Below are 18,916 nucleotides of genomic sequence, written 5' to 3' on the forward strand. Positions count from 1 at the left end.
CGCGTGTAACTCTAATGACATAAGGCTCTCGAGCTAAAGGCTAGTTCCTTTTGATTTAAATAATTATCTGTAGACTCGCGCAGTCCGTCCTTATATCAAGTACGGTCTTTACACCCAAAACGAATATCTGAATTTCTTATAAATGGTCTAACTCTATGGCAATTAGTTGAAGCATCTACATTATAACATGTTTACGGGGAAAATTTTTTAAGTATACCCGATAGTAAAAAAATAACCATGGCGTGTCGTTTCTAATCACGAAATTGACCAACGGTTAGCCAACTGATGCTGAGTGTTTCTACCAGGGAATTTATATTTTAATCCTAAATTTTTTTATATAAAGTGAAGACAAAGAAAATGTATTACAATTTTTAACTATTTGTATAATTAATTCGATGAATTTTATTTTATTACCAATTTTATAAAAGTATTATATTCAAAATTAGTTTTATAGCACAGTGTGGCTAAATCCGCTGTTAATTCACGCCTATCCGTGGCCTAAACAGTACTTTATTGCACCGTGCCTTCCCGTCCGAGCGTAGCGAGGACGCTAGCCGCACGGTGCAGTACAGAACTGTTTATGTCACGGATAGTTGTGATATAGCGGACTTAGGGCAGACAAATGCTATAAAATAGTATACAATACTTGTGAGTGAAATCGACCCATTATTACACGCTGCCTAATAATGGGCCGTTTAAGTTACATGTATCGTAATATACTATTATTCAGTATTAAAGTATTATAATAATGTAAATCAATTGAATGTGTAATACCTTTTAGACGAATTTGCTTAGGAGCATCATTATCAAAACTCAATCTAAGTTTTTCTCTATTTGACGTCGGACTTCGTTCAGTGACGCTTTTTGACAACAATTCGCCAATATATTTATCATGATGTTTTAACAAAGAACTTCCTATCACTGCTTCTTCTTTATTATTAGGGCTTGCGTCTTCTTCCGAGTATGCCAATCCTGAACTTAAATCCCCCAAAAACAAACGTCGAACTATGCTGCGTCGATACCAAGCTTTTGGAAAAGCAAGGATTTCAGTTAATCGACGCATATCATATTTGAAAGACGCTGAACCAATATCAACAATGGCTGCAAATAATTTATTATATTTCTATAACAGATGCAAAAATGAAAATAAATAGATCCTATGATTATAGATTTCTATATTATGAAAATAATTGAGTAAGGCGTTTAATTAAGCATCTATATCATGAGATGTCTGCTATTTAGACGACATTATTTCATTGTAAAAAACTTTTGTATTTTTTGGGTTCGAATCATATTTTTTTGACTTACATAGATTTGATTTTATAAAAACATACAAATCATTATTTAGGTATTATGAAATGATTTATATAAAAACATAAATTTTAATTATTAGAAATTAAGATAATTCACATTCATGTATTTTAAAGAATTATCATAACCGTAAATTTGTTAGAAAGCTCACAAATTTTTAATTTTACAAAAAGATGGATGAGTTATGTCAATAATTCTTAATAAACAGAATAAAATTTTTCGAAGTAATCGAAATTTATAGTTATGTTCAAAGAAATAATGAATTGTCTCAATATCAGACCGCCTCTCCCCTCATCATGTACCTCATATTCAAGTTAATTCAGCAATTCTCAACAAGAAAAGGTTTATGCGCCGTTTCAAAGGGCGGCCAGGCCTATTATTGGTACGCAAGTTCGCAATGGCGCTGTGGTCATGAGACGAAATCCCAATCCCCACTACTTTCAATAATAAATACAAAAATCTGCGTACTCAGGGAAAAGATCACCCTTGACAGGCCTTCTTTTTATCCTAAAATAAAAGAAACTTGCGTTATTGAAAGTGGAGTTACTTTACAATAACAAAACAAGCAGCCGTCTTAAATTTATTTGCTGCAACGTTTAAACGATCTTAAAAATTTCATATGACTATACGCTGTACGCCTTATGATATTCATGCTAAGCTAATTTGAATAGGGGTACAAGATAAGCCTTCTATAAAAAAAGAAGATAAAAAATAGTATCCCTGGTGGAAACATTAACGAGTGCTTAACCAGCTTTTAAGTAATTTTATATGAATTAACCGAAATATCCATGTGAAATTGAAGAATTACCAGGGAACCCTGGCACCGAGTAACGTTTGCTACATAAGAATCTGTTAAAACCTGTTAAACTTGATCATGTTGCGTAAATGTTGCTGTTATACTTGTGCCGGTAGCGAGTTAATATGTTCTACCAGTGACGGCGACAGTGACCTAAATTTCATATTTGAACTGCCTTGCCTTATGGTAGCTTTCTTGGGTCTGTTAGTTAACCTATTTTTAGACACAAGAATGACTTTCGTTCGGATTAGTAAGTATACAAGCAATATAATAACGAGCACGATCGTCCCAGTTTATTAATATTTTGCAAGAATTTTTTATTATTGGTAACATTACTGTTTACAATCTTGATCGATTACGTTTTGAATATGTAGCGACAAAAATAGGTGAAAAGCTCCAAGTCTGTTTTTAGCTTAAAATTAAGCATATTCAAGTTAAAATTGATTCAATTGAAATAAGTGATAGATAATACAAGATATTCATCGATTTAATGTCTTAGCTAGCATGACTCGTTAATTTTTTATCAGGTATATAACAATGAAAAATAACGAAAGAATCAAAAAAATCACAAATTAATAGTATATTGTGCAACTAGGGGAGGGAGGGCTATTTGAAAAAACCCTCCCCTTCTTGTTACACACTATACTTTTTTTAACAAGTGCCTGTAAAGACCCGTTTTCATGCATATAAAATGAATAGTAAGGTGCGCATTTTAAGTTGTAAGCCACTCTCTTTCAAAAATTTTCAAAAACTTTAAACATTTGATTAATTTTGAGTGTTTTTGAGTAGGGAGAAAATAAATTTATTGACTTACTAGAAAATCTTATAACAGCTCTACTGGTATCGGATCCTATCATTAATTGCTCATTAGTGAAATTCTGTTTTCTACTCCTTGATAAATGGAACTTGACAAACTCGACATTGATACTGAGTGAATCCTTTCTTTCACTGTCGGAAAGTGGTGACCATTGGGCTTCCTTAAGACCTGATTTTTTACCACCCCCATATGGATGGAAAATATATACTGAGAAGTCAGCAAGGCAGCCGGTGACTGATAGCCCACCTGTCGCCGAGCCGCTTTCTTTGCTAAGACCAGTGAAGTGCTGTCCAACAGTCGGCTTGCATTCACCAAACTCCATAAGCTCCTCTTCTGCACGCTTTGATGAAAAAATGATGTCAAGAGATGGTAGCTGCAACATGCACTCGACTCGCGATACTGGTAGACAGGAAAACCTGAATGGGGAAATTTTATAAAAGTTTTAAAATGAACAGGCAGATAAGGATGTATATCTGTGTGTGTGTGTGTGTGTGCGCACGCGCGCGTAGGTGTGCGTGGCAAACTGGAAAACAAATCCTTCCCGCAAAGTTTGAATTAAGGCGAAAAAAATTCCTGAGGCACGCGGCCGTAACAAATATTTTATAACTATAAATGTTGAAAACAATCAACGCAAACTAACAATTATCCAACAGCACGTATTTGATCACTGAAAGCGCAAACTATATTGTTATAATATAGTAAGTATCATAATCTTGATTATTATAAAGATAAGAAGGTGTGTTGAAAGGCTAGTACTTTCATATGGTAAAAGTGTTTAATCAGAGTTGTATGAAATCATGAAGATTTGTATATGCACTGTTGGAATCGGAAGAGAGAATTGCATTTTCTTATTTATTGTAAAAGTACAAGCCTAGCAACTGTGACGAGACACGAGTCTCGCACATATAAATAGACATGAAGACGGCCGTAATAAACGTAACATGCGCAGCGAGCGAATACACACGACGTGAAATGGGCGCGCGCGCGCAACAACTGCAAGGCGAGTCCGCACGAGCGCGGAGCGCGACAGCCGACGAACAGCTTAGCAACGACGCGCCAGGTGGCGCGAGCGGCGTACGCGCTCATACGTATCCGCACCGCGCGCCTTTATAAGGCGGACAGGGCAACACGGTAAGAGAGTTCTACTCGACCTCCACTCCAAGTCGTCTCGTGAGCACGCGTGACGATTTGGTAGACGAACCGAAACCCGTATCTCCGAACCCCGAAACTCCGAATTGCCGTCGTGAGCACACGAGGCAACCCGGAACACCCGAGCGACATCGAGCCTCGTCTACGTGAGCACACGTGACGATACCCGGGGCCACCGTAAAAATCCTAACCAACAAAGCCAGCCTTACGCCGACATCTCACGACTCGCTTTATCTCTGTGCGCACACCGGATAAAGAGAGGAACGAGACGAGCGACGAAGATTTGTGAAGCCGTGCGCACACGACTTCATAAATCCGAGGGATAACCTCAAAATCCCGTTATCCTATCCTGGCCGCTACTGTGCGCACACAGGGCGGTCGAGATTGTTGTTACGCAAGTCACCCGGATCGGTGTAGCCGTGCGCACACGACTCCACCGTACCGAATGAAATCCTAACCTTCAAACCCATCACCGATCCGCCATACCGTCACCGTACCGAAACACCGTAGCCGTAACCACCGACTCATTGTTATAGCGAAGTCGCGTAGATATTTTCGTAAATTGTTAACAGCGCTAGTTTAAACAATTCCATTTGTAAAGGCGAAATATTCTTAACCAAGCGCATAATTGATTTCTGTTTCAGACGGAATTTAACAACTGATTCCCAATTACTATTATCTACTTAAGGAAATATGTTTTGTTAACATTAAAAACATAAGAGCAGACTCTTTTATTGCCCCTTTCCCCAATCCAGATCCTGGAACCGACTGACTGTCCAACATCCTGGGGAAATTTGAACCGATACACAACTAATATAACGTATTCTAATACGACGCGCAACGACTGGTAAGCGCGCGCCACAAACACACACTTGTACGTCTTCCCACTTATGATATGTATGTGACCATAACGTGACTGCGAGAGCTGTTGAAGCTATGCGATGCTCTCGCGTCTCTATCTACTGTAAGACTATAAGCTGATCGGACGCAACGCCGACTTGTGGCTACTGCCACTTTAAAATATACTATAGTCGCAAAGGATATTTTAAGTTTGCTTTGGTGACCTTGAGAAGGTCAATTCAAGGTCAAATAACAAAAATTTGCTAAACAGCTGTTTGTTTGGTTTTATTTTACTGATGTCGAAAGATGACCTTGACAAAAGTTGAAGGGAGCAAAAGGGGCCATCTAAGACTCCAACACCTTTGACCTTGAACTCGATTTTCAAGGTCATTTGAAGGTCATTGTATTTTTTTAACGGGAACCCCTATTTTTGACCTCGGAATACGGAGCAGCGGAAAAAATTACTTCGGAAATGACATTTCAAGTTTGCCTTAGTGACCTTGAGAAGGTCAATTCAAGGTCAAATAAGAAGTATCAGCCTAAGATTGTTTTCCTTTCAATTTTTTCGTAGAATTATCATTTTGTTATTGTAATAAACATTAAGAGAATCATTGACTTAAAATGTGATTATGCTTTGCTGACTTCAAAGCCATTTTGTAAGGTCAAAAGTGCAAAAATGCAATATCAAATGTTATGTGGAGTCCATATTTATATCCTAACTTTAGTGTTGCCCAGGAACAACGACGTGGACGTAATAGGATTGTGTTCCCTTTGGGGTGCTTGATTAGAGTGAGTCTCCTTGCCTCTCACTTTTCGGGGTGCTTGATTAGAGTGAGTCCCCTTGCCTCTCACTGTTCGGGGTGCTTGATTAGAGTGAGTCCCCTTGCCTCTCACTTTTGCTCAAAATTCAACGCAGGTGCTCAAAGACACCACCATTTTGTTGGATACACAATTCAATTCGCTGCTGAAAATGTTCTACTGTTCTGAGTAATACAGCTTTTGGAATGTTTTCACAAGCGGTTTGAATTCTGTGGATCATATCTTCCCTTGTTGTAGTTTCATGTTCATAAACAACATCTTTCAAATACCCCCACAAATAGAAATCGGGTGATGTCATATCTGGAGATCTCGGTGGCCATCGAACACCCAAATCTCCACGTCCAGTGCGTCCAATCCACCTGTCACGGTAATTTTGATTAAGATATTGTCTAACTATTCGAGCATAGTGCGCAGGAGCTCCATCTAATTGAATCCACATTCTTGCTCTTGTGTATAAATCTACTTCTTCAAGAAGTACTGGAAGACGTTCTCTCAGGAACTGTAAAAAATTATGGCCATTTACATTTTCATCGAAAAAGTATGGGCCTACAAGGTATCCGTTAACAATTCCACACCAAACATCAAGACTCCAACGATTTTGGTTATCTATCTGCCTGTACCAATGCGGATTAACATTCGACCAATAATGACAGTTATGTCGGTTAAGCTCTCCATTGCTTTTGAATTTTGCTTCATCAGAAAACATTACGTATTGAAAAAAGTGACGATCATTAGCAATCATTTGTCGTGCCCATTGGCAAAACTGTAGCCTTAACCTCATATCAGCAGGTGTGAGATCCTGAGTCATAGTAATATGGTATGGATGATAACGTTGACTTCTCAGTATTCTCCAAGCAGTAGTCATAGGTATACCACTTTGCCTTTGAATTTCACGGGTACTAACGTGGGGATTCAAATGAACCATTGCTAAAACGACCATTACACGAAGATCATCTTCGTTGTAATTACGACGTTCTCTAACCCGTGCTAGTTGCCCTTGTTGAGCTCTACGGTAAATCTCACGAATGGTTGTATGACTTGGATGTCTTCTATCGGGATATCGAATTCGATACAAGGCTGCAGCTTGTCGATAATTACGTCTAGATTCACCAAGAATCAATAAAATATCAACCCTTTCAGCGGCTGGATAATCAGCCATTGTTAAAAATTTATAACAAGTTCAATAAAAAATTTTGTTTTTACCAAACTGAACAAATTAGATAGCTTTAGATGAGTAATAAATTTTAATAGAAAAAATAAAGGTCAATGAATGAAAAAGAGAAAATGTTAAACAAATGATATTTGATTAGTTCGGCTAATAACTAGTAAACTATTGAATACTAAGTGTAAGTAACAATGAGTAGAGGATAAATTCATATGAAAAGAGATCTCTTATTAAAAAATTGTCTATTTCAACAACGAGTCGCGGGAAAATCCAACATGAAAAATCATCTTTACAAAATAAATTATTTATTTCAACAATAAATTCAGGCAAAATTCGATGAGGAAAATTAGTATCCAATTGTGTCCACGTCGTTCCTGAGTGACGCTAAAGATAGGATAAAAATTCGCTTACGAAAACATCCCAAGAACTGAATAGAATCCAAAAAAATGGTGGTGTCTTTGGGCACCTAAATCTCTACATAATAAAAGTGAGAGGCAAGGAGACTCACTCTAATCAAGCACCCCAAAGGGAACACAATCCTATTACGTCCACGTCGTTGTTCCTGGGCAACACTAAAGTTAGGATATAAATATGGACTCCACATAACATTTGATATTGCATTTTTGCACTTTTGACCTTACAAAATGGCTTTGAAGTCAGCAAAGCATAATCACATTTTAAGTCAATGATTCTCTTAATGTTTATTACAATAACAAAATGATAATTCTACGAAAAAATTGAAAGGAAAACAATCTTAGGCTGATACTTCTTATTTGACCTTGAATTGACCTTCTCAAGGTCACTAAGGCAAACTTGAAATGTCATTTCCGAAGTAATTTTTTCCGCTGCTCCGTATTCCGAGGTCAAAAATAGGGGTACCCGTTAAAAAAATACAATGACCTTCAAATGACCTTGAAAATCGAGTTCAAGGTCAAAGGTGTTGGAGTCTTAGATGGCCCCTTTTGCTCCCTTCAACTTTTGTCAAGGTCATCTTTCGACATCAGTAAAATAAAACCAAACAAACAGCTGTTTAGCAAATTTTTGTTATTTGACCTTGAATTGACCTTCTCAAGGTCACTAAAGCAAACTTAAAATATCCTTTGCGACGTAATTTTTTCCGCTCTATCCGATTCCAAGGTCTAAAATAGGTTCCTATTTAAAAAAATAACAATTACCCTCAAATGACCTTGAAAATCGAGTTCAAGGTCATAGGTGTTTGTGTCATTCGATGGCCCCCTTTACCCCCTTCAACTTTTGTTAAGGTCATTTTTCGTTAAAATTAGTTTTTCCATGGTTTTTTGTCGTGGTCGGATTAAAATGAAACACCCTGTATATATGTATGTGCGAAATCGGGTATCGTTGAAAACGCGACGTTGCGCAAGCGCGAGGCAAGATTCGGGGCGTATAAGTCGGGGTCCGTCGGACAAGGAGATAGCTTCCGGCCATAGGTGCGAAGGTGTCAGCTCTCGAGTGTGAGACTGACGGCATCGAGCGACGACCGATAGCGTGCGAGAGAGTGAGAGTGTGTGTGAGATCGAGAGAAGAAGACGTGCAAGTCAACTCCAGCTACGAGAAGCAAGGACGACCCGGCCTGTCGATCAGCGGCCAAACATGAGGATGTCGGCTTCAGCGAGTGAGCCAACACCACCGGCGTAGAGGGTGTGTGAGTGTGTGGTGCGCGCCTACCTAGAACGGCGACTGCGAGTAAGTAGGACGGAGCCTATTTTTCTGTATCGCGTCAGCGGTAGCAGCGGCTAAAGGTTTGCTACTTGGTGCAGCGGTACCGAGTAACGGCCTTATCGTTCGCGCGCGTAAGCTTCGCGAGATACTCTCCACGCCAAGTGGACATTGAGGTGACTCGGCGCACGTTTGTATAGAGAAAACAATGGCCGCACAATATATCATTATTTTATTAGATTTTAATCGGAATTAGATTTATTTTCCCGGCTTGTTCTCTCCCGTTCCCTACGTCCTATCGCGAATACCGCCGCCTCCGCGGGCGTTGCAACAAGCGGTTGTAACGCAAAACTGAGAAGCCGGCTCCGCACAGGAGAGTGCGGAGAGGTAGCACACGTGCGAACACGACGTTCGCGAAGCAGCTCTAGCGACGAGCTGCATTGCAACGCGGGTAAATCACGGACGATGAGAGAGTTCTCCGTCGCACCGAGAGATTGTGATCCAGTTGAATATCACCGAGTTTTCCCCCGAAAGTGAACCCCGTTACAGACGTAATAGGGGTTTACGGCGCTATATTCTATATATACAAGGGTTTATAAGGCCGAGGCACCATAAACCTCATGTACATAGGGGTTTATGGCAATCAAAATAGAGTCGATTTGATCAGAGTTAGAATCATGGAGTAAGGTTGCTTTAGCACAACTAAAGGGACTCTGGGAGTTTCTTGTCACTATGTTACAATTTTCCGTAAAACTCTCGGAGATGACGTTCATGCGGTCTACCCTGGGCACCAGGTACCTCGGAGGTCATTGCCGTTGCCATGTTCGTATTCAGCAACCCCAAAAACCTCCGAGTAGCAAAACTGGACTCATTTCCATCAATATTTACCGAATTATAAATTTTTTTAGTGTTTCCTCAAAATATTATTTATGCAATAATGCGATTTCTAAAAAGTAATTAATCACACTAGGTCACAAAATTTTCTGATGCTCTGACGAATCAAATGCAAAAAACCGCATTACAATCCGTCTTACTGCTCAAAAAATCGACAGTCCATTGCTTCATTTCCTCGACTATACACGCCTACCTCCGAAATATTTAAACATCAACAACTTCGGTTTTGGAGCTCAGGGGTTTCCAACGCCGAGTTCATTGAATACCAACATACTCGGACGTTTTACACGTCACATTGGAATTGAAAGAAGTGAAATTTTTGGTTTCTATAAATACCGAGATTTCTTTGAATCAAGAATTTGCAACCGTAGAGGTGTGGCAGTTCAAAATTTCTTTCCGTGTAGTGGCTGCACTTCATGATTTTTAAATACCACTTTACAAGGCATAAAATGCGCGTTTTTACAATATGTAAAAAACATGGTCCAAACTCAGGTAAAAAACTTGGTTAGCTAAAGTCGGGGATTTTAATTAAGGACGAAGACTGATGTTTATGTGCTTGGGGTTCATGTACAAACATCAAAATAATATGATTTAATTCGTCCATTAAGTTGAATTCGATTCGCTTAATATTGTAAGTTTTTATAATACATGCAAAGGCAACAGAAAATAAGTCTTTCTGATTTTTGAAGTGAATACTTCTATAGGCTCGCCGGGTACACATTTTACTGGGGAGTGAATCGGCAAACGGCGACCGTCACGGCGCGGCGGCGCGACAGACCGATCGACACGAAAGCAGTGGCAGCTCTCTCTTCCCACCACGCCTCTTCGCCGCGCATATTAGCATGCTCGCACAGCTCAGCTCTCCTCTTACATATCAGCCGCACCTATTTACATACGCTGCAAGCAACTATCGGGTTTTCTCGGTTCTACCCGCTGGATTTCGGGCTTCTTGACGCGCTAATATAGCGGTGCCTTTCATGGCACTTCAATTTTTTGCGTTAACTAGACTGTTCAGTATCAAAGTTCTATTATTGTTGAAATAGTTTAAATACAAATATAATAACCATCATCTTTATATAACTAGGTATATGAACTCATTATAAGAAATAGTCGATACATATATATACATATATATATATATATATATATATATATATATATATATATATATATATATATATATATATATATATATGTGTGTGTGTGTGTATGTATATATGTTTTAAGTATAGTATATGTGTGACGTCAAACTCTTGAGTATGTCATAGTATCCATTTATGTTTATAGTATCCCTTCCCTAGTTTCTAAGACTCGATGTAACGCACGAAGAAAGAAAGTGTGTGATGAAAACTTAGTGTGAAACGAGGGCTTGACTAGCCAACATCTATTTTGTGTGTGCTCTAATATAATAAAACTTATTCTTTTCACTTTTAATCATCATGGTGTTTTCATTTAATAAATATCTTTACTTAGATTAATTTTTAAGTAAATGCATTAATAATGGAATTGTAAACATAGACGACGTGACTTTTAATATGCGCGAAACGTTTGCAGGTAAACATTATTGACTTGCGGTAAACATTATTACTTTATGACATGCCGTGGCGTAAACCTTGATTTACCGCAAGCTCGTTCAAAATTGCTCTCGCTAAATCTCAGTTTACGCATGTTGTGTCATAAAATATCGTACGATACTATTATTCTTATTATATTTCCTTTATTCGTATTATATTTTGCCTATCCAATATTTACTAGTTGATCAATGATTACTTCACCTAAGATTTTTTACATCTGTATCAAATTTGCGATTAAGTTGGAAAAATAAGAAAATAGCGGCGATTTACGTATCAAAATCACTAAATCAAAATATTATAAAAATTTATCAAAAAAGTCACAATTGAATTTATCCTTGTAGATTAATACTTTGCACTCAACGAAGAGGCATTTGGATTTGCGTCGAAGACTAATTCATTTCAGTTTTGCCGTGAAGACTATATTATATGTTTTAAACTCTTGCGTCAAAGACTATAAAGTACATTTGCAGTCCCGCTGCGAAGACTAGTACATTTCTCACTTCGTATACGTTTGATTCTCTGGCAACAAAACTATTCAAAATTTTTCAAAATACCACACGCAAACCCGTAAATAATTGCCACCGCAGTTTGGGTATGAGCTAGAGATCTCGCCACTGTGAACGTACACAATGCGACCGATTCACGCCCGGGTGGCCGCAGATGTAGCATCTCGGCTCTTCCTCCCTCTTCTTCCGGAGATACTCAGCGCGCTACTGCTCCTTTATCCGCGCGCATTCTTCCTCGTGGTAAGTCCGTGTTAATGTGATATATTATGATGATGTCGATCGGCTGGTGCGGCACATTGCTCACATCTTTGAAGATGATAACGCCGTCGGCTATTTATAGTTTCTCGACTTTGATAGAGACTTTTGGATGAAAACAATTAATGTGAAAATAATAACACGCTCTTTAAACTTGAGATGAAAAGGTATACTATGTATACCGTCAAACTATTGATGTTTATTGAAAAGAAAAGAGTGTGATTACAAATGTATTGACTATGGAAAATTGAAGAGTATTAGAAGAGTGTTAGAGCACCGACGCGTTAACAAACGATATTGTTTAACGGTCGACACTGTGAGGCGAGTCCTCACAGCACTTCGGCAATACGACAACTGAATAACACAAATCAGCGAAAGCGGCAGAAGACCGCTCGCGAAACAGGCGGAGAGAGACAGAGTAGGAGCGAGCGAGCGCGCGTTGTCATGGCAACCTCATTTGTGCCGTGCGGGCTAGCGAAAACCGTCGAATTTGAACTTAAGGTGACAAGCTTCTCGAACCTTCTCGCTCTCTCTTCGCATATTAAACTAATATTCGAACATCGGCTTTAGCTGCTTCGGCCGATTTGCTTTAGTCGAGCCCTTAGATGGGCCGGGCTTAGGCTTTCCATCCCGCTAATTCGCCGTCGGCGCGCTTGCCGTTATAATTTTATGAGGTCGCCCGCGCGGGCGGCAAGAGAATTTTGTGGTAGCTCCGTTTACAGGTCCCGCGCTTCCCTCCCGCCACTACGTCTGTCATCATTCCACCACATCCACCATCAAGCTCATCTGCCATGTCTTCATCCGGTTCTAAGGTATCTCTGCCCGAAGGTCTATGAGTCCGTCATTTCAATGCGAACTCGCTTACGGGTCACATTGAGATGATCAGGCTTTTCTTATCCACTCGCTCTCCATTCCATGTAATAGCTGTTACCGAGACCTGGTTGAGCGACAAGGTTACGTCCATCCCTTCACTGGATGACTACCTACTGTACAGACGGGACAGAAACAGAAACGGAGGAGGTGTGGCCCTCTACATACATAAATCACTGACAGCTAGCGTTATTTCATCATCTGATGGTGAATGGTCTGGCAAGCCAGGTAAGCCTGAATATCTCTTCTGCGAGGTATCGGCAAAGGAAATCTCTCCGATCTTCGTGGGGGTTGTCTATCGTCCTCCTCACGTTCCATTCTTCCAAGGCTCTAACTTTATTGACCAGCTAACAACCCACATGCACAGCTACTCCACCAAGATCATAATGGGAGACTTCAACTCTGACCAGCTTTTTTCATCTGAAGATGTCAAGTTTATCAAGGCCTTCATTGATGAAAATTTCCTTTCTTCTGTCCCCTATGGTGCCACGCATCATAAACAGGGTTCGGATACCTGGCTTGACTTGTGTCTAATCGACGAGCAGGATCGCCTGCTGTCACACTGGAAGACAGACTCACCTTTCATCAATGGACACGACCTTATCACGGCCACTCTCGACGTACAGATTCCACGATACGTACCTAACACATACTCCTACAGAAACATTAAGGGAATCAATGCCGAGAAGCTAAGGGACTTTCTTAGCGCATGTGACTGGTCATCCCTCACCGCTTCATCACTTGATGAATGCATCTCTACACTTAACGCTAACCTCACTAACGCCATTAATCATCTCGCCCCAGTACGGACTGTAACACCGAGAAAACAACGTCACCCGTGGTTCACCACGGCTCTTCGTGACCTTGTATCTGAGAGGGAGAGACTTTACAGGCGTTTCAGGGACTCCAGGCTTGATTCAGATCTCCGCTTATACAGACTAGCTAGAGACAATGCTCACAAACAGATCGAGGAAGCCAGGCTGAATTATTACTATTCACGCCTGTCAACCTTGACTGATGTTGCCGAGATCTGGAGAGAGCTGGAGAAACTTGGAATTTCTGCAACTAAGGCCCCTTTGCCACCTCGCTTTAGCACAGATGAACTCAACAAGCATTTCAGCTGGATCTCCAATGATCCGCTAGCTCCTGCTGTTGAGAATTATCTCCTCACCCTGGAAAGTCTTGACCTCCCGGAGCATTTCGAGTTCAGCACCATAACGGAATCGGATGTGTTGGCTGCAGTATCGCACTTCGACAACCAGGCCAGGGGAAGCGACGGCATCCCTCAGGTTGTTATCTCAAAAGCACTGCCAGTTCTCGCTCCTCTACTATGTCACATTTTCAACCTGTCTCTGAGCGAAACCCGTTTCCCATCTGCCTGGAAATTGTCACTTGTGCGTGCACTCAACAAAGTCAGTTCACCAACAGCCCTGACTGACTACCGTCCCATTTCACTTCTCTGCTTTCTCTCCAAGGCCCTGGAGTGGCTGGTGCACAGGCAAGTCTCACAATACCTTGAATCAAGGCTCTTACTAGACAACTATCAAACAGGCTTCCGCACTGGCCACAGCACTCAGTCTGGCCTAATTAAGCTAACTGATGACGTCAGCGCCTCATACTTATGGAATAGCCTGCCATCTCACATTAGAAACACCTCATCTACTGTCATCTTCCGAAAACTTGCTAAAGATTACTACTTTCAACTCGAAAACACATAACTCATACACACTCACGCACACGCACACACCTACTCATTCTCGCGCTATTCATTTCCACCATCGGTACACTTTTACACTATACATAATCTAAACACGCCTCAACTTACTGTATTCTACTTTCACCTCATAATGCCGAATCTTATTTTGTACAACATAATGTACGCAAATAAAAACTATCTAATCTAATCTAATCTAATCTGTCGGCTTGAGCTCAGACTCGAGTTCGCACTCTTCTGACCGGTCGCTCATCGCCTTCACTTCTCAAGCATCCCCCGGTGATCGAGACTCATCATCGTTCCCCTCTTCGTCGTCTTTGTCATAAAAGATCTTCATTTCTTTGGCCGACACTAACTTTTTCACTCTTACTTTTTTATAAGTCAGCGAATGTATTCGAGTCGACTTGGGCCGTAATCGTATATGGGTCTATGTACGAAAAAGCCAATTTTGCCGTGATGCCTTCCGCCGCAGACAACAATACGTGTCTCCTATTAGTGACGTCGCTAACCTTGAAAGTTCGTACTAGTCGGCGGGCATCGAAAAATTCTTCTTGACAGTGCGGTTTATTCGCTCCACTGGATTCACCTGGGGGTGATATGGCGGTGAGTACAAGTAGTGGATTCCTTGCTATGCCAAGTACTCTTTTATTGTCTTGTTTTTTAATTTGGTACCATAATCCGAGTGAAACACCTCGGGTGCACCGAATCTCAAAATCACTCTCTCCTTGAGTGCGGCAAGTATTGCTTTGCCGTTGGCTTTGCAAAGTGGCACACACTCTATTCATCAAGTAAACAAACTCTGAAAAATAAGTGCTCGTGGCCTTTAGCAGACTTCGGCAAGGGGCCCATAATATCTCCGGCTACCCATTGCCAAGGCCTTTACACTACACGTTTACCTATGAAACCTGGTGGTGCGCGCTGTTCAACTCTGCTCAGCTGACAGAGATTGCATAGCCATCTTAGGCTGCTGTGTTCTGTTACGACTTTGAATTTATAATCTTCGATGTACTGGTGAACCTTGCGTATGGCGAAAAGCATGGCCAATCATTCTCGTTCGCTGACTGTGTAATTCCTCTCTGTGGGGGTGAGTACTCTGCTGGCGAATTCGAGTACTCGATCAGTACTAGAGCCAAGGCGATAAGAGCTTTTATCGTCTCGAATGCTGATTGCTGTTCATCACCCCAAAAGAACGGCTGATTTTCCTTTGTCAGCCGAGTCAAAGGCTCGGTCAACGTTGCGTAATTTTCCGGTAATTGTCTATACCACTTTGTAGCTCCAGTGCCAGGCTGTTTGCGTTTCGTCGATGAGACGTATGCAAGCGATGCTAGTAGATGCTTGCTCTAGTTTGCTCCAGTGGTGGTGGCGGTGGTACTCTTGCCCGCTCACCAGTACGGTTTCGGCTTTTTTGGAAACTGTCCCAGGCAGCTCATACGAGGGGTCAACCTTTGCAGTTCTGGCATCAAATATTTATGTAAGAGATCTAGTTGTTTTTTCAGGCTTGGTTGTGGCTTTATTTTCTTTACCATGCCATCCAGGCATGTGACAAAATCGCGCACGGGTTCGTGCGCGCCTTAGTATCTTCGCTCTGTGTCCGTTGTTAGAATTGCCTGCTCGTGCCGTACCATCTTCTCGACGCCGTATAGAACTCTTCCCAGCTTTGACACTTATCTTTGTTGTTCTTGCATTATTCTGCGGCTACGCCTGTAAATACGAATAGCAGAGCCGCCACCCTCTCTGCTTCGGTCATTTGCGCTAGGAATAAATTTCGTTCTTCCGCGAGACGAGCTAATTCTCCCTTCTCGCTACACGAATTTATTTTAATGCTCACCTACTCCCCCACGTTCTTGCTCGTTACCTGCAACGTTAAAACGCCAGTTTGTAACGGGGCAACTGGCCTTGTGCACGGCCTTGGCAACATCGCGCTCGCATGCCGAGCTAACATCGTGCGACTAAACGAGCGCGCGCATATTGAATTCGCGACCGTTTGTTACAGAATAAAGTATTGGAAATAGACGAATAAAATATATCATTGCTTATTGAAATTGCTATGTGATTCTATATTAATTTCTAATTATAAAACATCAAAAATGTCTTATATTTACTTCATAAGTGGCGTGGAAAAAATAGAACTTTTAACGTAATGAATAATATTTTTTACTATAAATGTTAAATAAAGTAACTGAGGAAGGGCTTCACGAGTAAAAAATAACACGTATATATAGCTTGTTTCATATTACTATATTAGAATATAAGCTATACGGGACCAGTGCTCAGTTTCGGCAAAGGCGATTTCGGGTTTCCAATGGTGAAAGTGTTTCTTAGGACAAGAGCTCCGAGCATGCCAAATTTGGTGATGGGATGGACTTTACAGTAGAAGATACATGATTTAAAACAAAATAACTTTTATTGCAGTATGTTATTCATGTGCTATAGGGTTCTGTGCACAAATTTTTTTCAGTACCCTCATACATGCTTTGCATTCCGACTAAAAAAAAATTCGTTGTATACCGTATTGGCCAAGATTTAAAATCTTCACACATACTTACACACACACTTACATACACACTCACGCGCGCAAGCACGCGCGGGGATGCCGATACCCCGTATGTAGCGCGTTCCCTGGGTAGCGGATAGGGGAATGCTTATCGGCGCGTCAAGATCTCTTTAACCGGCCGAAGGGTAGAGCGGAAATAAAATATGCTCAGCGGACCAAACAGGCTAGGAGAAGAAACCCCGAAGATAAATCAAACATGGATAGTAAGTTAATAACATTACTACCCCAACCGGGTCAAGCCACAGTGCCCAGTCCCGCCGTCGATTCCGATGGGGTGAAAGCCCCAGTGGTCGACGCTGGTCCCATGAAGTTTGGAGGCAGGGAGGGCCAAACTCACTTAGAAGCCGTAGAGGTTAGTCACCTGACCCCTGCTGCGTGTAAAGGCGCAAAATATGAAAATAGAGGTTGATGCAGACAAGGATAAGAGAGCTGTTTGCATAACGCAAAGTAATGTGCACTTTGATCACCTTGGCAGCAGAATCGATGAATTTATGGACTATGTCAGGGACAGGCACGATGTGCACACAAAAATGAAAGATCTTGCCCAAATTATAAGAGTGAGCTATAAGAATCTCTGCATTGCAGACGATAACTTACAACAATGCCAACGCCCGGGAACTCAAGGGAGGAAACCTCAGACAACCCCAAGTCTTAGATATCGGTAGGCGGGTACAAAAAAAGAAGCCCTAATTACTCCGCAGGATAAAAATGAAGGAAATAAAAAAAAGACAATCAGCCTTGAAACGCAGCGTGGCAAGAAGTCGTCACAAGAAAGTTAAAGAAAAAGTAGAAAAGGCAAGCATGGATGATAAAAATGTCCCTGGCGTTACAAACCAGAATAGGCCCAGCAAGGATGGACCGAAGCGGGCAAGACCTTCCAGAGCGGATGCTTTAATCATCAAGGCTGCAGAAGGTAAAAGCTATGCAAACATCTTGTTAAAAATAAAAGCGGCTCCGTAACTTAACACACTAGGAAAAAGCGTAAATAAAATATGCAGAACAGTGACATGAAATCTTCTTATAGGGCTTAAACGCACAAGAGAAGGCAAAACCTCCGACTTTCAAGAAGCGATTAAAGCAGTACTTGTATAAGGCGCCACAATAAAAACAATACAGCAAGAAGAGTCTATCGAATTAAGGGAATGTCGTCCCAAAAGCTTCGCAAATCCGCCACGGGGTATTTTGTATTTCCAAACTTCTAGAAAAGCAGAAAGTCCGATCGAATTTTCCTTTCGGTAGAACGATTCATTAAACTTAGCACTACGGCGCTACAGACTCGGTTTTTCATTTGCAAACTTTATTCAAAGAGTTTTATGTAATAAAAAAACAGTGTTTTTTGGGACGACATCCCCTTAATAGATCTGGGTAAGCTTGACTCAAGAGAGGAGGTCCTTGAAGCACTCTAGAAGAAAATTGGCAAAGAGAACATCATGGAAGACTCTACGATAAAATCTCTGCGAAAGACGTACGGTGACACGCTGATTGCAATGATACGGATACTAGCTCAGATAGCGCATAAGATCACTAAGCTACAGATCAGAATAGGATGGGTCAACTGTAGGATCCGGGTGGCTAACCACAAAAACGAGCCGCTTAGGTGTTATAAATGTCTAGGTTTTGGCCATATCAGTAGAAAGTGCACAGAAACACAAGTCTGTAGCAACTGCTAGGGGAAAGGCGACAGTCCTCAGACAAACCAGTAGTTATCTGTGTCCAATATATCAAACAGCGGTTAAATCAGGCAAATAGCCAACATAACAATATTCCAGCTAAATTTCAACCATTGTGAAATCGCGCAAGATCTTCTTCGTCAATTTGTACGAGAACACGAGGTCGATGCCGTTCTTGTTAGCGAGCAGTACAAGAATTTGAATGAGCCATCCTGAGAATCCGACGCCACAGGTAAAACAGCGATCTCGGCATGTAAAGATTTTGCCTTTCAAGACAGGATGATGGCCAAAGAAAATGGCTTTGT

The 18,916-nt window shown here is 41.0% G+C and overlaps 1 protein-coding gene across 17 annotated transcripts in view; it reads right to left on the reverse strand.

Moving 5' to 3' along the window:
• LOC100114775 (transmembrane protein KIAA1109) overlaps nt 1–18,916 on the reverse strand; it is a 504,143-nt gene that overhangs the window by 376,830 nt on the left and 108,397 nt on the right. For 16 of the 17 annotated variants that reach the window (XR_004226571.2, XR_004345179.1, XR_004345180.1 and 13 more), the window contains 2 exons: nt 2,922–3,340; nt 775–1,101 (listed from right to left, as the gene is read on the reverse strand). Coding sequence is in view for 14 of the 17 variants with exons in the window: in XM_031922441.2 (XP_031778301.1) it covers nt 775–1,101; nt 2,922–3,340 (746 nt within the window). In the remaining 3 variants the exon portion in view is untranslated. Of the gene's footprint in view, nt 1–774; nt 1,102–2,921; nt 3,341–18,916 lie in introns of those variants that run through there. The other variant, XM_031922448.2, reaches the window with a different exon arrangement.

Source organism: Nasonia vitripennis (genome assembly GCF_009193385.2).
Source record: "Nasonia vitripennis strain AsymCx chromosome 1 unlocalized genomic scaffold, Nvit_psr_1.1 chr1_random0016, whole genome shotgun sequence".
Lineage (NCBI taxonomy): Eukaryota > Metazoa > Arthropoda > Insecta > Hymenoptera > Pteromalidae > Nasonia > Nasonia vitripennis.